Source organism: Lontra canadensis, unplaced genomic scaffold (genome assembly GCF_010015895.1).
Source record: "Lontra canadensis isolate GAN:19392208 unplaced genomic scaffold, GSC_riverotter_1.0 scaffold58, whole genome shotgun sequence".
In the NCBI taxonomy this organism is placed as follows: domain Eukaryota; kingdom Metazoa; phylum Chordata; class Mammalia; order Carnivora; family Mustelidae; genus Lontra; species Lontra canadensis.
This window is the reverse complement of record NW_022631052.1, coordinates 1035355-1058124: the sequence shown is the minus strand read 5'-3', so window position 1 is coordinate 1058124 and position 22770 is coordinate 1035355. Positions and strand designations below refer to the sequence as shown.

At 43.1% G+C, this 22770-nt stretch overlaps 1 protein-coding gene across 1 annotated transcript in view; it reads right to left on the bottom strand.

Moving 5' to 3' along the window:
• CIT (citron rho-interacting serine/threonine kinase) overlaps positions 1–22770 on the bottom strand; it is a 162176-nt gene that overhangs the window by 127353 nt on the left and 12053 nt on the right. Inside the window, 4 exon segments of the mRNA XM_032876169.1 lie at positions 3477–3570; positions 4295–4437; positions 16837–16938; positions 21485–21660. Of these exon segments, the coding sequence (XP_032732060.1) occupies positions 3477–3570; positions 4295–4437; positions 16837–16938; positions 21485–21660 (515 nt within the window).

Genomic DNA, 22770 nt, shown 5'->3' with positions numbered 1-22770 from the left:
TGTCTGTTTCCTCCTAATCCTCTTCCCATAAAATGCTTAAACATGAAACTATTTCAACCTAACTTTCCCCATGTGGCTACGCAGGGCAGAAACATCCACCTGCAGAAGCAGGGCATGGAATGGAGAGTTGGGGAGGGGAATGGTATCTCATTATGTTGTTCCTCTTGGGGGTAAAGGATTAAATCTTCTCACATCTAGTAAATGTCAAAAAAGGCTATCTCCTATGGATTTTCTACTGCTCAAGGAGGCTGATTAACACTTAACTGACCTGAGCTGAAGGAAGAGGCTTTAACCCACTGAGCCACCCAGGCGCCGCCACCCCCCTACTTTTAATTATTATTTTTTTAAGTAATCTCTACCCCCAGCACAGCATTCAAACTCATGACCCTGAGATCAAGACTCACAGGCTCTACCTACTGAGCCAGTGGGGTGCCATTGCTATATGGCTCTTTATTGACCATCCCCTTCCAAGGGTTTGTGTGAGAGCTGAATGAGACAGGTTGGGAGATTTTGCTATTTGCCACTCGTTGAGAGTCAACTAAGGTGAAATGGATAGCCTTAGGGCACAGAGCGGGTGCATGGCACGCTTTAGCTCGACACCCAAACCTCTGGGCAGTACAGTTCCCCACTGTTTGTAAGAATGCTTCAAAGCAACATGCTAAGAAGCCTGTAATAATGACAATGGAAAATGGAAAACCCAACAATCCCCAAGTCCCAAATGGCTAAATTCATAGATAATGTTTGAGAGTAGTAGGAGAAAAGATTGATTTTGGGTGGGTACCATACATGAGTTTTCAGTAAACGTAGATTATATTTCATATATTTTGAGTACAAAAAAAATTTAGAACTCCTTTAGGCCTATAAAACATTCTACTTTAAAAAGACACATGTTGGGGGACGCCTGGGTGGTTCAGTCAGTTAAACATCTGCCTTCAGTTCAGATCATGATCCCCAGGGTCCTGGGATCAAGTCCCACATCAGGGTCTCTGCTCAGTGGGGAGCCTGCTTCTCCCTTTACCTCTGCCTGCTGCTCTACCTACTCTGTCATTCTGGCAAATAAATAAATAAAATCTTTTAATTAAAAAAAGAGAGAGAGAGAGTGTGACACATGTTGGGATGCCTCGGTGACTCAGCCAGTTGAGCATCTGAGTCTTGGTTTTGGCTCAGGTCATGATCTCAAGGTGGTGATACTGAGCCCCACAAGGGGTAACGGGCTCCGTGCTCACTGCAGAGTCTGCCTGAGGTTCTTTCCCCTTCCTTCTCTCTCCCCCTCTCTTCTTCCCCCAGACACACTCTCTCTCAAATAAAATCTTTAAAAAAAAAAAAAAAGTTTAACCCACCTCCATTGATCAAAAATATTTTTTAAAAAAAGTATAATTCTGTATCCATACTTGATTTCATCTAGACTGTAGATTAATCAAAAGGCCTTTTCACTTAAAACGATGCTAAGAATTCCTTGCTATGTGCTTGTCACATTTTGGCCCTAAAAGCACAAATTTCTGGAGAGGCGATTCTTCCTCCAAGAGAAGAGGAGGTGCACACCTCCCAAGGATGCAGGACTGAGTGGCTTTTCTCCTTCACCAGAATAATCAGGGGTTGAGCAATGAGCTACAAATAAACCCGAGTGACTCTGGAGGGCTCCATGCCTGAAGTGAAGGTTGTTCCAATTAGAAGAACTGAAAAGGGATAGTCTGAAGCACTGAAAAACAGAAACCTGAAATGAATGAAAGTCCACTCTCTCCACTTGGGGCTCGGAAGAGAGAGAGTGATTCTAGATGGAGGGATGGGACTCACTCCTTATTCCCATTTGTTTAACAAGCAGAGACTCTGGATCTTAATCTAGTTTTCCAAGTAGGTATTCTTATAGTGAATACCTACAGCCAGCTCTCATTAATAAGCTGTCTGATGTTTCTCAATCGACTTGGGATGGTTCTCAACCAGGGGTGATTTTGTCTCCCATGGAACTCTCTGCCAAGCCTGGAGACGTCTCTGGTTTTTGCAGCTGGAGGAGTGGGTGTTATTGGCGTCTAGTAGATAGAGGCCAGGAATGTAGCTAAATATCCTGTAATACAAAGGAGAGCCCCCCACAATAAAGAACTATCCAGGGCAAAGTATCAATGGTCAGTGTCAATGCCATCCAGAGCTGACCATGTATCTATGTTTCAATTATTAAACTATGTACCCATGCTTCACTTTATTTCTAGATGCACGAGTTTATCAAGGTCACTCACGCAATGTACAAGTTTTTGAATCCTAGATGATAACCCTTTCCATTACTTAACTTTTTTCCTATGCTTTATTCCACTAGATTCAACAACCAAGTTTTCATGCCTGTTTCTGCATTGCCCATTTTTAAGACATAAAATGTTTTGATCCTATAATCTAATTCTCATTGTAATGATCAAGTGGAATCGATTACAAGAACATAATGGGGTGGGGGGAGAAACAGTGCCTAGAGAGACTGTTTTTCCAAGGATCTGAACACCAAGTAAATGTATCTCAAGTAGGCCTCCAGTCTGCCAAACAGGGAAGCCAGAGCCTGGAGTGCAAAGAGTTAACATAACCCCAAACCTTTTTCCTAATATCAACCTGATAACACCTACCTTTCCTTCAAGGAAATTGAGAAAAAAAGCAATTTTACATATTTCCCTTTATAAGGACTGAATTTTCAGAGGTTGGGAAGAGGGGCATTTTACAGAGTAACCTCCCTAACCACTTAATTTGTGCATTTTAACTAGAATCAGTATTTTACTGAGAAAGAATGAAAAGCCATGTTCCTAAAAATTTGACCAAATGGGTCAGTTGAAAAATAAGTTTTAAGATCTAAGTTGATTTTCTCTTAGACCTACCAGTTTTTTGAACAAATGACATGACAATTCACTTCAGTATGTACCAATTTCATTAGGGTTTGTTTTTAAATCTATGTACTTTTTTTTTTACTTTGTCATCTTTTCCCTCAAGTATTCTTGCTCTTGATCTCAGCAGGTACCCTCTTGCCTTCTTATTTAGCATGGGAAATACAGCTTAATTTTTACCAGAGATCCAGGACTTCAATATGACATTTTGAGCAGTTGGTTCTTAATGCTTAAGGATATTTGGTTCAAATGTGCCAGTGATTTCTTTCAACTTTGCTGAATAGAAAATAGAGTTGTGAAATAAATAAGACTACAGAAGACAATCTATAATAAGGAAAATGAAAAGAAAAACAAAAGTGAGCATTTTTCCCTTTATGTTTTAACCAAACCATAAGGATGCTCCTAAAAATGTTTTGTAGGGTATTAACAGATAGGGTGCCAAGGTCAAGCAAGTCTGGGAAATAGCTCTATGTCGCCATCCCCACCTCCACCCCTGGAGAAATCATGTCATACACTGACAGCTGAAGATTCCAAAACATCACCGTATTTTCCAAACTTATGAGGACCACAGAACCCTTTGTAGCACAATCTCTATTAAGCTATCTTAGTCTATTTTGTTACCATCTTATTTGAGTTCATTTTAGCCGCTGATCCGAAATCCACAAGCTTGATGTGTCCTGTTCGGTCAATGAGAATATTCTCAGGTTTGATGTCTCTAAGAAAATCAGGGCCACAAATTAGTGTTGTCTTCTCCATGCAAATCAGCAAGCAACTGCTAACCTCGGATATTGATTCAGCCAACCAACTCAGTGTCTAGATTCTGCTATGTAGACCTCCCTATTGATAGATAGAAATAAAAAGCAAACATTCTGCAAAAAAAAATTTAAGTAAGAAAGAGGAGGAGGAGAGGGAGAAAGAGAAAGGGAAGGAGAAGGAAAACAAAAAGGAGGGAGGGAGGGAAAGGAAACATTCTCGGGTGTACATAAAACATCCAATGAGTGAGGATGTAAAGAGACACTTTTTGACTGAGGATTTGACGGAACACCTTTGTAAATTACTAATGAGTGAGGTCAGAAGTACTACTGCATGGTCTTCCACTCCTCGGTTTGCAGGTTCCTTCTGCAAATCGAATTCGTTTTTTCCACCATATGACTCAAGGAACGCATGCAAGAGTTCTCAGTCTTATCAGCTACATTCACAGATCATATTAGCAAACTTGAGAACGTTATAATCCGAGATCTATTTCACTGTTGAATGGGTACAGCTGAAATGTCTGCCACTCTGGAAAATATACTTTCAGCCAGTTGCCGCTAAGACGGGTTAAAATTTGGATGGAGCATCATTTTGAAGTTGAATTTATTCATCTATTCACTCCATTGTGGGAATTCTTAGGTGATACAGATAAATTCTCAGGACACTTACCAGACAGTCTCACTTACCGATGTACATATCCCATCTGATGAACGCTGTGAACAGCCAAAATCAGTTCGGCTAGGTAAAACTGAATCATATTTTCATCTAATTGGTCCTCATATCTATTCAAAAGTGACAGCAAGTCGCCTCCAGGTTGATATTCCATGACCTGTAGAGAATGCCAGTTATTAATTCTTCATACACCCCAAAAAACGGAACATCTCAATTAGAGCCTCAAATGCTGCTTGACGCATTATAATGACGATGTCTCCACAGAGCTACTAAGATGTGGGAGACATACTGTAAGCCTTGTAGGGTGAGGTCCCTGCCCTAAGGAAATTACATCTGATACCCAAGAGAATCAATATAATGAAAGACTAGTCCCAGCCACCATGCACAATGTTTGCAAGGCAAGCTTGAAAAGTTGAATTAAATCCACCCACTCACCCACCCACCCACCCAAGTCGACACCCCAGACATTCCCTAGGATTAGGTACACAGTGTTAGATGGAAATTGCTAGAGGGCAACAAACCCTCCAGTATCCTTTTTGCATTTTTCTCAGTACCCAGCAGACTAGAGAAGGTGTGCAATAAATATGACACAATCTTTTCCTGCAAGTCATCTGACCATTTCTATTAAAAATTTAAATGTGAGCATACTCTCTCTGACCTCATAATTCCACTTCTGACAATTTGTTTTACAGGAACTTAGAGTAGTTTGTAGATCAATAGATACATAGATTCACTGTAGCACTGTTTGTAACACAGGGGAAGAAAAGCCTGGGAATCACCCAAACATCCATCATTAAGAAACTGCTGAAATATGGTATATCTTAATAATGGGAGACGTAGATATCAAAAATGAACAGAATCAATCTATTCATACAGCCGTGGAAAGCTGCCCATGATAATATAAAGCGATATCCTATACGGGATAAAGTACAACCTCCTTTTCGTGACAAAAAATATATATATTACATTTGTTAAATACATACATAGGGAAAAAGTCTGGAAAAAGAATATAGGGACGCCTGGGTGGCTCAGTCCGTTGAGTTTCCTACTCTTGATTTGAGCTCAAATCATGATCTCATGGTCCTAAGACTGAGCCCTGCCTTCTGGCTCTGCGCTCAGTGAAGGGGTCTATTTGTGCCTCTCCCTCTGCTCCCCCCACCCCCACGTCCATCGCTCACTCTAATAAATAAATAAAATCTTAGGAAAAAAGAATATAAATATATTTTCAAGGAAAATGTCAGATTAGCAAAAAATTTCTTCCACTCCAAGGAACTGAAATCCTTCCTCCTTCTGATGATAACTGAGTGTGATATTCTGAATCAACACATGGTGTTGAGGCCCATTTGCCCAGGAGGCTTCAAACCACAGCCTGGTGACTTCAGCTCTCTGCCCTTCAGTTTCACCGGCTGTAGAATGGGATGGGACTGTCTCACAATACTGTGCCTGGCACCAAGGAGTTCCTCAACTGCTGGTCAAGAACCTTCCTTTCTCGCCCTTGGCTGCGTGATCCTTCCCTCTCTGGCTGGGAGAAGCTGGGACACGTTTTGATCATCTTTGCAGTCATGTCAGCCCTTACTCAATTCTCCTCCTGTCCTTTGCTCTGATTTCCCATTTTGTGAGAGATGCTATAAATATCTTTTGTTTTAAGTTTTCTCAAATCCTTTCTGGAAAGTGGCAAGATCCAAATAAACATCTTAAAAAAAAAAATACTAAATCTCTCCAACTACTGCATTCCAGAAGCCAATTTTGGGATGTGAATTCTCTCCATCCTCCTCCAAACTCCTGTTTGCTTTTGGTCCAGAATTAGAAGAAAGCTCCAGTCAAGTGAGACACTGAGCATCTGCACATATCCGCAGAGGCCACAGGCTGGCCCAGTAAAGATTCTGCCCAGCACCAAGTGAACCCCACATCAGAGACCCTTGGAGGAGCCAGGGACCCACATGTCCTCCTGAAGGGCTCTGTATCATCTGGGAGTCTCCCCCATTCACATGACATCTTGTAAGGAGCAGAGAGTCAACCAGATACTGGACAATTTGAAGAGTAAGGTTCCATTTCCACTGCAATTGCTGGAAAAATTTTTATGAACCCACAAGAAGAGCCACACTTAGAAGGGGTAGCTGCTAAAATGCAGACTTTATTTCCCCCCAAATTCACAGCAGATTGAAAGCTACCAGTCCCAGCCCTAGAGGAGCCCGCAGGAGCCACCTGGCTGCCTTAAAGCTCACCCACTCATCCCAACCTGGTTCTTCATAGGACCTGGATATGTGGGCAAATGCCAATTTTTACATCTGTTTTAAATATATATTGCCATTAAAAAGGTCTTAAATATATAAAAAAAAATTCACCAATAACAACAGAAGTACTCGTGCTTTTAGAACGGAAACATCTTAAAATAAGAACAATGCATATTTATGACGACAATCGCAGTTATAAATGTTCTAACCTGACTCTATTAAAGATGTGTGAAATAGAAATGCCTTGTAAGTTTGAGGATGACAAAGTCAAACAGATAGCACCACTGGCAACATTTAAGAGCTCACAAACTGACCACTATTTAATACTTCACAACTATTCCTGAAGATTCTATTTTGAAGTGACCAGTAAAATAGTTCAGAAAAGAAGAACCATCTCCTAAAAGGCAAAAGATACATATTCTTTGCTCCTATTCAGAAGGTCCAATTTCCTGAGCTAAAAACCCCCGCCAAAAGTAGATTAGTCTTTTCTGAGTCAAACAACTTTTCATTTCTTCAAAACCAGGGTTGATTGAGAAGACAAGCGACAAAAATTACAACAGCTGCTAGGCAGCAGGCTCCACAATATGGGACAAAATAGACACGAAATGACAAACCTCTAAATAGACTGGGTCCTTATCAAAGACTAATCAAACTTGACCCGTCGACACGATTCCACATTACCATACTAAATATTCCAAGCGCCCACCATTTGAGAACTTAATCTGGAAATTTACTGAGCAAATTTGGCTGTCCCAAGATGTCACTTCTACTCTAAAACCATCCTACTGGGGTAGAGTTGCCCATTCTGTTATGAATGGAGCCCACGGGGAATATGGCTTGTGTGTGGCCAACGCAAGATGAGACCATCATCTTGCTGTTGAGCTTAGACATACAGTGAAGAACAGGACTTGGACACTTTCAGAAAATGGTACCAAGTCAAGAGGTTCCAAAAACATCATCGAAGGTCAAAAACTAAGAGTCTTCAAGTCTCCATTCGATGACTTGCTATGAACAAACACCAGGGTCAGCAGAACACTATAAACAATTTAAGGACCAAGTCACCACCCAGGCTATGCCAGACAATTCATTCACAGGACCTGGTTTTGTCCAAAAGCATGACTCCGTCCTGGACTTTAACTACTTAGAGATGCCTGGTAAGGCGCTGTCCCCCAAAAATGTGGCTTCTCACCTAATGAACCTGGTAAGTCCTCCAGGACAGGGCTTATCAAACCTGCCTGCCCAACTGAATTACTTAAGGAACTACTTTTTTTATTTTTTTTTAATTTTTTAAATTTATTTTTTTAAAGATTTATTTATTTATTTGACAGACAGAGATCACAAGTAGGCAGAGAGAGGAGGGGGAAGCAGGCTCCCTGCTGAGCAGAGAGCCCGATGCGGGGCTTGATCCCAGTACCCTGGGATCATGACCTGAGCGGAAGGCAGGGGCTTTAACCCACTGAGCCACCCAGGCGCCCCAACTACTTTTTTTTTAAATAAACACATTCATCTGGGGCAGCCTGGGTGGCTCAGTCATTAAGTGTCTGCCTTCAGCTCAGGTCATGATCCCAGGGTCCTGAGTTCGAGCCCCACATCGGGCTCCCTGCTCAGCAGGAAGCCTGCTTCTCCCTCTCCCACTCCCCCTGCTTGTGTTCCCTCTTTTGCTGTGTCTCTCTCTGTTAAATAAATAAAATCCTTAAAATAAAATAAAATAAACACATTCAGCAAAAAAAAAAAAAAAAAAAAAGAGTGCCTACTATGTGTCAGGCACTGTTCTAGATACTAAAAAAACACCAGAGACTATAACAAACAAATCTCTGGCCTCCATGGGGCTGGAATTCTAGTGGCATCAACAAGAGTAAACATAAAACAGACTGAAAGGGTAAAGTGTGTCTCACTCCCATCCCAACCATTCAGGGAGCCTGTTAAAAATTCCAGGGATGCTGGGTGAGGTGCAGAAATGTGCATTTTTAGGGAGCACTCCAGGAGATTCTGAAGCAGCTAGCACAGTGCTGATGAAGGTGTAGAGACAAAGCAGTTCCTGGAATCCATCCACCACATGAAAAGTTTCTACAGCAGAGGAGCCCTGAATCCAGCCGACACTCCTGCTGCTTGCAGTTTTCTTCAGTGACTACCTGGACACGACAGGACCTGCCTACCACGCCAGGATCACCGGCAACAAAGGGCCAGAAAGGAACCGGTCCATTGGTCCATCAGCATAGAGGCAACCATCCCGCACAGAAGGATGCACGGGGTCCCTGCCCACATCGAGCAGCTGCAGGTCACCCGAATGGCAATCACTGAGGCACAGTAATCAAAGACTGGGGAGCCAGGAGGAGGAAAGAGCCTAAACAATGCGATCACCCTGCAGATGGTGGAGAAGGCCCAGCAGCTGACAGACAAGCCTGGCTTGGAGCTATAACGGACTTGCTCTTTTAAAGCAAAGGCATTCAGGCCAACAGAGACAAACCCTGCTAATGGCACAGCTGCAGATGCTAATTAAAGGGCAAATCTTACATGGGTTTGGTTTTGGAAGGAGCGGCGGTTTCTCTGCGGGTGATCGCATCTACGCCCCCAAGAACAGGGACGCCAGTGCCCATCAGTTGTGCGGCATTCAAAACAAAGGACAAGGCTGTGTGTGTGTGTGTGTGTGTGTGTGTGTGTACCACATGCACATCCGTACAGACTTGCATGCACACATATCCATATGCGGGGAGGGGGTGAGTAGCTAATAGTTCTTGCACTCTACTCCAATTTGCATGGGGTATCATTAGAGACCCGCTGTGCTGGCCACCCCTCTAGCAGCGTACCCTTGAAATGCTTGCACTACAATCAGCATGCCTGAAAGTACCATGGAAATGTAACAATGCTATTGGCTTCGTTCTCTGCCCTGCGCCGTGTTCCTGATCTTTGGTATTGGGGAGGAAGGAAGGGATCCTCGAAGCGGAGTGGTCCCTGGCGGAGACCCTAAATTATTCCTCTTGAAGGACAAGGTCACCAAGAGAAAGGGAGAGAAGACCTTTTGTTTCAGAAAATACAAATCCCAGCCTGACTCATCCATCTATTCAAAAGATCCTCATTGAGTGTGGAATCATCCAGAGCCTTGGCGAGACACAGATAGCACACTCAAACCAGGCAACTGAGGACAGGGTTAATGAAGCACCCTGCGCTGGTGAAGAATCCCCAGGCCAGTTAACAGCAGGGGAATAGGTACCACTCCTTGACCTCAAAGAGTCAAGGGCAAGAAACAGAATCTCAGAATCTTCACTACTGCGGAAGGAACGAAAGGAAGAGTGGTACCCAGAAATGAGCTGTAGCTATAGCCACAGGACCAGTGTTTTCTATGTGTGGTTCCCCAGACCGGCACCAGCAGCTGGGACCTGGTTGCAAAATCTTGGGCCCCATCCTAGACTTACTAAACCAGAAACTGTGATCGTGGAACCAAGCGAACTGGAACAATGGAATGGAATTGTGACTCTTAAAACTCTAAACACATTCACTTGAAATATGCCTCCAAAGAGCAGGACACAAAAAAACAACCGTTTTTGAAGACGCAAAGGAGCGCCCCCCCCACCCAGGGCAATAACACACTGGGCAAATGACCTGGGGTCAATCAGAGGCATCAATATCTCACTTCGCTAATGAGAATGTTGAAACCAAAAAGGCCAATGACTCCGGAGAGACCAACCAAGGAACAATAATAAAACAAGAACCTATATTCTAGCAACAGCTTCCTTCCGACGGGCAGCCAGCTCCCAAACAACATGTGAACATGCTGGTGAGTTTTGAGACGTGCCTGAAAACTGGATAATCTTATCCGAGAGATCAAAACAGCACATGTCTCACTGTCAAAACTATGATAAGCTGCCACATTTCACTAAAATAAACAATGAGGTTCTAGTTGTTAACTCTCTCCAGGCTCCCAGTCACAGCACAGGCTGCTGTTTATGCAGGCCACGAGGTCACTGCCTAGAAAGCACTAACCTCCAGATTGTTCCTACACCGGAAGGAAATACCCTGCACGTGACTGCGCAACCTTCGGTGGAAAGCGAGACAGGAAATACAAAGAACTGATGGCAAGTAGGACCTCAGGGCCAGGGTCAGACTGGCAGTGCTCTGGGGTGTAACAGTGTCATGTAATGGGTACAGGAGATGGATCTAGGGGGCCTGGCTTCAAAACCCAGATCTATCTTTTATTACCCGTAAAACAGATTATAACTTGCCCCCCCCCCCCCCGCCAAGTCCACTCTTCCATGGATTCCATTGGCCATGCAGCTAGCTGGCACAGAAATGAGGGCATGTGATGAAGTTCTGGTCAACAAAATAGGAGAGGAAATGATGGGTCCCAATTCCATACCATGTTATGTAAAAGGAGTTTTCTTGTTGTGCTCTCCCCCCTTTCTCCTGCCAGCCAGGGGGAACAAGAATATCAAATGCCCAACTCCAACCATGTCAAGGCGACAACATCCTAAGGGATACGGAGCCATAAGATAGAAGAAACCTGGGTCCCTGAATTATCACATACAACAGACCTGCTCCATCGGTCTGGGCTGGGTTTTTGTTCTTTTTGCTATAGTAGCTTAACCTATACCTTAATTAATACATCCTATGTGCAACTGAGGAAGAAAAATTTGGAATGAACAGAGAGAAGTTAATATAAGGCCACTGTAAGGAAAGAAGATTCATAGGTCAGTTATAGGGTCAGAGCAAGGGCAGCCTGAAAAGACCCACAGCATGAGAGCAAAATAAGTCAATCAGAGAAAGAAAATTATCATATGATCTCCCTGATATGAGGAATCTGAGAGGCAAAGTGGGGGGTTTTGGGGGAAGGAAAGTAAAAAAAATGAAATAAGATGGGATCGGGAGGGAGACAAGCCATAAGAGACTCTTAACCTCACAAAACAAATTGAGGGTTGCTGGGGGGAGGGGGGAATGGAGAGGGGGGTTGCGTTATGGACACTGGGGAGGGTATATGCTATGGTGAGTGCTGTGAAGCGTGTAAGCCTGACAATACACAGACCCGTCCTGGGGCAAATAATACATTATATGTTAATTTTTTTAAAAAAGAAAAAAAAAAAGACCCACAGCATGAAAAACATCAGTACAAAGCCAGCAACCTTTAAGAATCTCACAAAGCATTTAGATGCAACAATACTACATATAACGAGTTGCAAAACAATGTTTTCTTTGTAAAGATCAGCTCCTTCCTGGAAGGACACTGGTGAAGGCATCTGTTATATGGAACTGAACAGATTTCATCATGAACCAGATCAACAAAGCGCTGTTTCTATGGGCTGCCTGCCAGAATACAGAACTAGCCTTGTTATATAGAACCAGACATTAACAATACAATGGGCTTCATTACAATTTTCTATATGCCAGAAATTGGCAAGCCAGTTTCATTGGTATGTAATGACAAATAGGAAATTTTTAACCATCAAATTTCAAAGGGATCCAAGTTCAATTTCCTTGCATTGCACTCCCAATTTTGAAAATCCCAATGGATCTAACTGGAATTACATACTTTAGAGAATAAAATTTATACTCTTAATGTGTCATTTCCATAACACAATAAGTTAATCTGTATGTAAATCAATTTCTATGAAATTAATCATATGTTCTTCCAATAAATGCTTCTTAAGCATTTACTTGGAGAAGCCTACTGGAAGCAAGGGAAACATAATCCCTCCCTTCGTGGAGGGAGTAGCCTGGTGGGGGAGCCCAACACCCACCCATGAAGAGGAGGTACAGGATGCTACAAGTCCACAGCCAGAAGGGCGTCCCTCCCACAAGCAGAGGGGTCAGAAAGAGTTTCTGGAAGAAGTGACATCTGGTCCAAGCTCAGAAGGAGAAAAAGGAGTTAGCCAGGGAAATAGGGAAAGAGGGAATGGCATGGAGAAAGGTCAGAGGCCAGTTCAAAGGACCAAAGGAAGTTCAAGATGAATGTAAAGTGCAAGGAGAGGGGTGCCGACGTGGCTCAGTCAGTTAAGTATCTGGTTCTTGGATTCACATAGTGATCTCAGGGTTGGGGGATCAAGCCCAGTATCAGGCTCCACAGGCTCCACACTGAGCATTGAGCTGCTTAAGAGTTTCTCTTCCCTGGGGTGCCTGCGTGGCTCAGTCAGTTAGGCATCCGAATCTTGATTTTAGCTCAGGTCATGAGCTCGGGGTTGTGGGATCAAGGCCCACAATGGGCTCTGTGCCCAGTGGGGAGTGTGCTTGAGACTCTCTCTCTCCTCTCCTTCTCCCCCAGCCCCACCCCCAGCAAAATAAATAAATAAATCTTTAAAAATTAAAAAAAATATATTCTCTCTTCCTCCTCCTCTGTCCCTCCTCCTGCCCCCAGTTCTCACAATCTCTTAAAATATAAAAGTTAATTAATTAAAATCAAAGGAGAGGAAAGGTAAGCAACAAGACTGGCGGTATATATGAAAAAGGCCTTGTAAACCACATGGAAGAGTCTGGATTTCATCCAGAGGGCAGCAGGGAGTCTTAAAGGGTTTTAACAGCGGATGACTTGGCTGCAGTGTGTAGAAGACCTGGGGGAAGGGCAAGACAGATGGCAGGGAGAACACTTAGGAGGTTACTGCAGTAATGCAGACAAAAGAAGATGGCAGCCAGAACTCACAGGGGAGAAGCAAGAATGGAGAGAAGAGATAGCTTTGAGAAATACATAGGACACCAAATCCGATTTCTTTTATTCATTGATTTTTAAATGTATCTTCAATTACACTGCATTTGCATTACAAATGAATGGTTAACTGCCAGGGAGTTTAGGATGATTTGTATGCTTTCCCCGAATTTCAAAGGTTTGGTGATCTGTAAGGAGTCAACAGGTACAGTGGGATTCCAGAACTTCATGATGCCGATAGAGACCTACAGTCCTCTTGTGACAGAATGTACTTCCAGACTTAGAGATGTTGAGATTTTAGAAAGAAAAAATGGTGTGTATACTTTATATTATGTAACACCCTCGGGTAGGGCTTGGGATATCACCCTGTAATCAAATGCATTCACAATTTTGAGGCAAAATGTATGAAAAGTCACACTAAATGGAATGAAGATGAGATTCAGGTCAAGTTTTGCTGCCAAATAGTAACAAAAGAACTTGAGGTTATTCAGAACTCTGGGTATTTCAGAATTGTAGATAAGGCATGGTGGATCTATAATCGTATCTTAGATCCTATGCTGAGTTTGGATATTTATGAGAAAACTGTGCCCTTAGCAAGCATTTTACTCCAAATTACCAACGTACTTGAGAAGAGAATGCAGACAAGGAAACAATTACAAGATCCCATCAGCGATACCCAACACAGCTACTAAAGAAAGGTGTAAAAATGTCATTATAACCAGGTATCAATGTGCTGAGGCAACTGGAATTCTAGAAAACAGCTGTTTTAAGAGCATTCCTATCTTGTAAGATGGTGGCTGGAAAACCAGAGAAGATGGGCATTAAGCTCAAAATGCTGATGTCAGTGGTAAAATCCAGATGGAAACCCCACAGCCAAAAGGCCCAAAAAAGGAAGCTTCCTGCCCCTGGGAGATGTCTTAGCAGAGGAGCAGCTGACACTCCCAATCCACGAGATATTCCAACAAGGCTGTATCTAAGAGGAAGTCCACAGCAGCGAATTCCACAATTAAAAAGAAAGGGAAGTTCAACCACTGCGACAAAACCAATTGGCAGGGATAAAAATGGCGGCCCCCAAAAGATTAAAATTTTTGAAGTGACCCAGTATTACCCTCTTGAAGATGCACTTTGAAAAGTGTTGTGCCATGAAGAACAAAAATAGAAGCAAAAGCTACTAGTCAACACGAAGGAAACTATGAGTCAGTAACACTGCCAGGGCCCCTCCAGTCATCCTCATTGGCCACCATGGAGACAAGCAGTGAGCTCTTTGAAGCCACTGGGCAGTGGCTTGACCAGCAGTTGTCATCAGTTACACAGAACGCTCAGAACTGGTTATCACCTCTACCAAAACTGACTTAAGAGTCCCCAGGCATCTCAATAATACTGACTCCGAAGAGAAGCCATGAGCCTGGGCCTTACGAAGACGAGGCCTTCAACCCAGATGAAGAGGAACACAAGCTTATAGGTTGGCGTGAGGCAAACCAGAAAACTGTGGACTCTCAACTTTTGCCAAAAATCGGGGCCCTTGCTAGTTCCAGGACTTCCTGTGTTCTGTGTTGTCTTGAACACAAAAAGGATTGTTTGCAGAGCTGAAGTTAAAACATCCAAAACAACACTAACATACAAATAAATCCCTGCTGTTTCAAGGGATCTTCTTTTCTGAGAGCTAATGAAGAAGTCTGTTAATACGCCCAAACATGAGGGACTCTAGAAGACACAGAGAGCACAAGGCAAATGTTGTGTATGCAAGACAGATCCTAGAATGCCAATGAGCCTAAAATACCCCAAGGTCAGTTATGAAGGTCAGGAATCCAAGCCCCATATCTCAAGGAAGGAAAGGTTCGAAGACAATATTCAAGGAAAGGAAGCTTCAGGCCTAAACAATAGGCACAGTGTTGGTCCTCAAGGAGCTTGTGGTTAGTGCAAGGCCAGTCTCCCAACACATCTGTATGAAAACATCCTGCTCAGAAGGCTGGGTAGAGCTTGGGGGGAAGGGGTCTTCTCTACCCAGCACTGGGTTCTCAACTGATGTGAAACCACACTAATCACTGTTTATTATAGGTCAGAAATAAATGCAATAAAGTCCCCCAAAAACGATCCCATGGAAGTTCAAGGTAAATACCCTTCTCTCTTTTGTGAGTCTCTATAAAAGATCCTCTCCATTCAACATAATAGGATAGTCTTGTTTGAAGGGCTGAATCAGGAACAAAAATTGTTTCTGGGATACATTTTTTTTTTCTTTAGGAATCTAAACCCCCAAGAACCTAAACAGGGCCCCAAAATGAATTTTAGCCTTGTATACGTTATGTTACACATACATCAGAAATACTATGACATTGTTCAAAAGAATGAGGCAGATCTGGGGGAGGTGGGTAGGGAGGTGGCGTAACTGGGTGTTGGTCATTAAGGAGGGCATGTGATGTCATGAGCACTGGGTGTTATATGCAACTGATGAATCACTGACCTCTACCTCTGAAACTAATAATACATTGTATGTTAATTAATTGAATGTAAACAAAAAATAATTTAAGAAAAGAAAGCTGCCGAAGGGAGGCAGTTCCCCTTCCCAAATTCATTTACAAGTAACTACAAAATTCTTTAACTACCATCTGAATCACATCTAACACTCAAATGTTTAATGATACCAAAGCACTGAATAAACAAAACAAGGTGTGACATGCCTCCATGTGTCACACTGCCACAGACAAAGGCACAAATAAATATCAGAGGTAACAAAATACTAATTTTAAAAGAATTAAAAAAAAAAAGAGGCAGATGTGTATGTGTATGTGCTGACATGGAAAGATGTTGGGGGTAAATTGCTGAAAGGCAAAAAGCAAGCTGAAGAGCAGAGTAGAGAGTAATATACAATTTCGTAAAACAAACTATATACATGTGTTATAAATGCAGACATAGAAATATTTTTTCCATTAGGGTCAGGAAAAACATACATAACCATCAATACGTTTCCTTAAGGGAAAAGGATTAGAAAGAAAGGTAAAGAACTCTTCTATTTCATACATTCTGCCATGTTTGCATTTTCTTAAAATCACAATGTACTGGGGAGCCTGGATGGCTCAGTGGGTTAAAGCCTCTGCCTTCGACTCAGGTCATGGTCCCAGGGTCCTCGGATCGAGCCCCGCATCGGGCTCTCTGCTCAGCGGGAAGCCTGCTTCCCCCCAACCTCTCTGCCTGCCTCTCTGCCTACTTGTGATCTCTGTCTGTCAAATAAATAAATAAAATCTAAAAAAAAAAAAAAAATCACAATGTACTCAGTTTTTAAAAATTAAAAAAGTTAATGACTTTCACTAGGTTTAGTGGTGATCATCTCACAACATAGACAAATACTGAATCATTATGTTGTACACCTAAAACTAATAAGATATTATACGTCAATTATGACCCCCCAAAAAATTAAAGCAAGATTCTAGGCTATTAAAGGTTAAATCAGATTATTCTCAAATAACTGACTTCTCATTATTGCCCTTTAAACCACGGCTATAATACCCAACAAAGATGGGGCCATCTCTAAATGGACTGGCCATTAATCTTTAGGACAAAGAGAACAGGAAGATAGCTCAAAGTCAGGAAAACAACTCGACAGACCATATGGGCAAGACCCACATCCAGTTCTACATCTGCAATATCTGAGTGTCAGCCCTGGACTAATTCTAAAGAGATGGATGGAAAGACTCACCAGATAGAGGTTATTTTTGTCCTGAAAGGCGTACTGTAACTGGGGGATCCAAGGGCTTGTGCTCCGAGATAATATGTTCCGTTCTTCCTCAAAAAATGAAACCTAGGGGAAAAAGAAAGTCTTTAGACAATTACAATAGCATTGGGGCAGGGTAGGGAGAATGCCCTATCCTCTCTCTACAAGCCAAAACTGATGTCTCTATCTTAAAAAAAGAAAAACCATCCTTTAGCCCAGCACTCGACAAATTTCATTCATTTGCCTACTTTGCTCACCATTTTTGCCAGATCTGTATCTTATCTGCCTAATTATTGACTTAATGCCTCTCCTTAAAGTCAACTCACTTCTTTTAAATCTAAATATCTTTTTCTCTTCTTCTTCTTCACCTCCGCTCCCTGAACAACTCAGTCCTAAAGCCATTAGATGGAGCAGAACAGGGTAAGCCTCTGTGACAGGTGGTAGGGACAGAGGGCCACAGTGGCCCAGAACAGGGTGCCAGGCCCAAGCAGGGTGAGGAGGCAGTGACCATGTATGGGGGCAGTCCAATATCGGGCCCACATAGGGTGAAGAAGGCATCCACGTGTAGGGAATGGCCTGGAACAGGGCACCTGAGCCCACCAATGGGAGAAGCGGCAACAAAGGAGACTGAATGCACACAGATGCATAAAATAAGCTAAATATTAGGGGAAGAGAAGAGAGCTACACACACAGAAAGGGGGAACACTAGAATAAACTCAGGGAAGTTGGATGGGATTTGGAGATATTGGTGTGAACACACAGCTGAAACAGAGGAATAAATATAAACGTAAATGTGTGTGTGTGCATGTGTGTGTGCGCACACGAGGAGGCAGGTGTATTTAGTACGTGTACGTGTATTCCCTCGCTTTGTCCACTGAAAGGGGTCTGGAAGCAGTGGCACCCCAACAGCAATAAGGGCACCTAGTGCCCAGATCTTGGCTTCTAAATACCCTCTTACACTGAAAGTTATTGCTTGTCTTTGAGAAGTAACTGATTCCAAGGGTGGAGAAGGCAAGAGCCTGAACCTCTTGTTGTACCAGAAAGCAAGAGACAACTCAAAGATGGGGATGTGTCAAAAGACGCAAAAACCAACCTAAAGAGACTCTCATGGCCCAACTTAGGGGACAGGTGGAGTATAAAAATACATAATGACAATAATGGCTTGTAACTCACTGACTTAAGCAGGAAAATGCAAATCCACACAGCTATAAATTAATAAATTGAAAGTTATATGAGGAACAGGTGCTTCCACAGTTTGAAAGCACCTCCCTATGGAATACTAACGTAATGACAAAGCAGAAGGAGGTGACCCCACAGTGAAGCATGGCAGATATGTAAGTGAGGGTCAACACGAACATGACAAACTGAAACAAAGTCACCCACTGGGAGGCATCTCGTCTGTGGCATTCCTGCCAAAGACCTAGCACCTGAACCTGAGCAACATTGGACATATCTCTATTTTACAAAATAACTGGGTCTGTGATCTTCAGAATCGCCAAGGTCATGAGAGTCCAGGGAAAACTGAGAAGCTGGTCCAGATTGAAAAAGACTAAAGAGACAGGACAGCTAAAGGCTATGTGGGATCCTGAGCTGGACCTTTTTGTTCTAGAGGAACACGGAATGGCCAGTGGAGCATGAACGGGGTCTGAGGATTAGACAGTGGTAAGGCACATGATAATGTATTAGACAGTGGTAATGTAGTTTCTTTCCTGATATTGATGGCTGTATCGTGGTTCACAGTAGAGTATCCTTATTGTAGGAAATGCAAACTGAAGTCTTCAGAGGTAATGGGGCATTGAGCTGGCAACGGATTTTCAAACGGCTCAGGAAGAAAAAAGTTGTTCATACTTTCTGTTAGTTTTCCAGGTGAGCTTGGCTGGGCTATACCACCCAGCTATTCAATCAAACACGAACCTAGGCATTCCTGGAGAACAACAACCCAACTCTTGTAATCTCCTGCACCTGATATGTGGCCCTTCTCCTTTCCTAGCACATAAAAGGTGTGCAAAGGGGTGCCTGGGTGGCTCAGAGGGTTAAAGCCTCTGCCTTCAGCTCAGGTCATGATCTCAAGGTCCTGGGATCAGGTTCTCTGATCAGCAGGGAGCCTGCTTCCCTCTCTCTCTGCCTGCCTGCCTCTCTGCCTACTTGTGATCTCTGTCAAATAAATAAATAAAATCTTAAAAAAAAAAAAAAAAGGTGTACAGTGAAGGTTGGCCGAACTGAAAAGCCTACATCTTTACTTGCTAGCCACAGACTCTTCATCTGATCCCTGAAGCTTCAGTTAAAATAAATGGTCTCTGAGGACTCTTCTGGTTCTCACCAAGCCCTGGGCAGCTATGCTGGCTCTCCTAAGTGATCTTCCTTACAGGATGTTACCTCTTCTGTCTCCTTCTTTGGCAGCTCCTTTCCCTCACTCCGTGTGTTGGTTTTTCTCTTCTCATGCCCTAAATTCCAAAACCTTGCCATGGCTCAGTTAAAGACTCTACTTTCCTTCATATTCACTGTCTTAAGGAATGGTTGGGTAGCTTTCATTAGCTCCTGTGTGTATCTGATTGTAAAAACCCCCAGCCCACACACGGCACCTGGGCGGTTCAGTTGGTTAAGCCTCTACCTCTCAGTCTTGATCTCAGGGTTGGGGGTTCAAGCCCCGCACTGAGCTCCACACCTGGCGTGGAGCCTACTTTAAAAAAAAAATTAAACAAAAAAATAATAATAATAATAAAATTTAAAAACTAAAAATTAAAAACCCCCAGCCCACACCTCACACAGGGTCATTGCAAGTCATTCACCTGAAGGAAGGAACACCTAGAACATCTCTATTGCTTGCCTGCAGTACAATAGATCGGAATGTTTTCTTTTTACATGCACAACTTCCCATCTACCACAAATACTGCAAGGTCAGGGCTACATTTAATGCCTCTTCTCAAGGACCTAGAAGCACAGCACACAGAACAGGTGCTTGGTCAGTGCGTCCTGATGATAGGTGGTGGCTTAGGTATTGGGAGCTTGAGTGAGCATATTCCATTCCCCCCCCTTCCTAATGATTTGCAACGTCTTCCATTCCCCCCTTTCCAAATGATTTGCAACGTCCTGTCATTTCTCCTTTTGGTGAAGTCACTCACATTTCACTGCTAAACACAGGCTACATCATTCCTGGACTGACAAGCAGCCTACTGCCCTCCACTGCTCCTTTGACTGGAGGCCACACAAAGTCACCAAGTCCTCTGACTCCGATCCCAATCTCCTCCTTCCAAAAGTATAACACCAATCCCCAACCGCTCACAAAGTGAACAGCCATTCCGGAAAAACAGTTCTTCGGGGAATGGGGAGTTACCATTAAAAGATACAGAGTTTCTATGTGGGATGATGAGAAAGTTCTAGAAAGAGAAAGCGGTTATGGTTGCAGGCAACATTGTAAATGCACTTAAGACCAGTGAATTGTACCTTAAAAAGGATTAAAACAGTAAATGTTATGCTATGTATATTTTGTCACAATTAAAAAAAGGTTCTTCCGATTTCCCACAGATGACCCCCTCCCCATCCAAATGTCTCATTTCTCCCCATTTCCTCATCCATCTGTTCTAAACCACTAAGAAGGGGGGGAGAAAAAAAAAGACATGCGCGCATACACACGTACACATATCTGTATAGAATTCTAGTACTCATTCCTCCAAAACATCACACACACACAGACACACACACACACACACACACACACTTCCACCTGCCACACTCCCGTCATGCCTCTCTGCCCAGAACCTACATTCCCTCTCAGTGGTGTGAACCTCCCCTGACTGTCCCTGGCTCACCCACATCTCTCCTCACTCCACAGTTGGTGAATTTGCTCCCTGCTCTCCCTTCTGCGATGCTTTGGCTGCTGAACGCGCTTTATACATCTGCATTTTTTCCTCCACTTTCCAAAGTTGTTTTTAAAGCCTGTAACTAACAGCCACGGAGCTCCAATTCCTTCTGCAGGCTTCCCACGGAGCTGGATACATTATCGGACCCACGATGTGCGCTCGGACGTCTGTAACTAATAAACTGCTCTGAACACCAAGGCTGATGACTGTCTCTCTAGCAACCCAGCAAATGAATCAATATGTCTGGAGCAGAAGCCTTGTTCAAAGAAAGAAAAATACCACAATCAGAAAGAGAAGTTCCTACCTGCCTTTAAACAAGCAACACCCTAGCCACAGAGTAATTGTATTTCATTTCCTCAAAAGCCTGTTTAAAAATCAAATACATTTGCCCACAGCACAAATAAAGAAAATGTGTCCCAAAGCGAATGCTGGCTAACCCCTCAATATGCATATCTCGAAATCACCAGTGGACGGTCATGAAAGGTCATCTTAAATTTATTAGTTAAAAGGCCATGTTGATTCTGAACAAAATACAACAAGAGAAACATGATAAAGAAATCAAGGGGAGCTTTTGAGCCTTCAAAATGAGTCAATATCCGTTCAAGAAGAAAAGCTGAGAATGTAAGAGAGCTTTCTGCAACCGTCATTAACCAGAGAGAGAGTCACCGGGGAAATCTTGGGGGATCCCAGATGCCGATTTCGCAGATCATCACCTCTGCAGTGAACATTCTGGCACAGAAAGGGGAAAGGGCATGGTGTTAAAATGCTCCTACCTGATCTTGGGCCAACAAGGTCTTCTTCTTCATGACTTTCATGGCATAGATGTCCCCGGTGGCTCGCTCCCTTACCACCTGCACTTCAGCAAAGTGACCACAGCCCACAAGACTTCGGACTTCAAAGTCCTTGGCTGAAGGCTGGAGCTCCTGTAACTCAGCTATGGTGTCGGAATCTGCAAGAGATGGAAGAGTTGCTCCCAGGTAAGGAAAGCATTTCAAATACACGCATCTTTATGAAAGAAAAAAAAAGAAAGAAAGGAAAAAGTGTTCCTATGTGTTCCCTCACTGTCAAAAGACATTTAGTCACTTTCTCATCCGTCATGAATAATTATAAAATCAGCACAAAAGTGTTTTTATATGTTAAGTTAAAATTAAGGGCTCCAGAAATTCCAAAGCAGTTTCCATGGTAGCTATAATTTGAATCCTGTAGACTCAGAAAATAGGAGGAGAACATAAATCATGCTTTTCTTCCTCCTCTCTGAAGGCTGCAGGGCAGTGTTCGGTCAAACACGTTTATTAGCACTTAGACTGGCTTATCATGTGACACAGGCAACATGATTCCCATCTCAATCCACTTTGGAGCTGACTTCCAGATCATTCTATGCTCGGTGTGTTCCGCACAGTTTTATCCCAGTAACCTAGGTTTTATCCCACTATCCCATCTCCCTTGGGTGCTATGAGAACTGCCTCCTCTTCCTTAATATACAGCAGGGCTACAAAAACAAACAAACAAATAAAAACAAACAGACAAGAAAATAAAATCAAACAATCAACCAACAAAATAAAGCCCTGACATTTCTTCTGCAGAGTTGGCAGGTCACACACCTGGAAGAGTTTACAACAATCTTTTTCTTAGCATATAGTCTTCCTCCCTTTCCAAGTGCAGTCTCTCAGTCAGTATCTTAGTCTGCTCAGGCTGTTACAACACAATGCCACAGATGAGGTGGCTTAAACAACAGGCATTTATTTCTTATGGTTCTGGAGTGTGGGAAGTCAGAGATCAAGGTGCTGGCAGATTGAAATCTTGGGGGGGAACCCACTTCCTGGCTTACAGAGAGCCACCTTCTCCCTATATCCTCACAAGATGGAAAGGGAGGGAACCTGGGTCTCTCTTCTTCTTCGAAGGACAATAGTTCCACCACGAAGGCCCCAGCTTTATGACTTCATCTAAATCTAATTCCTTCCCAAAGGCTCCACCTTCAAATGCCACCATATTGGAAATTAGAGCCTCAACATTTGAATTTGCGGGGGGACACGAACATTCAGTCCATAACAGGTAGAGA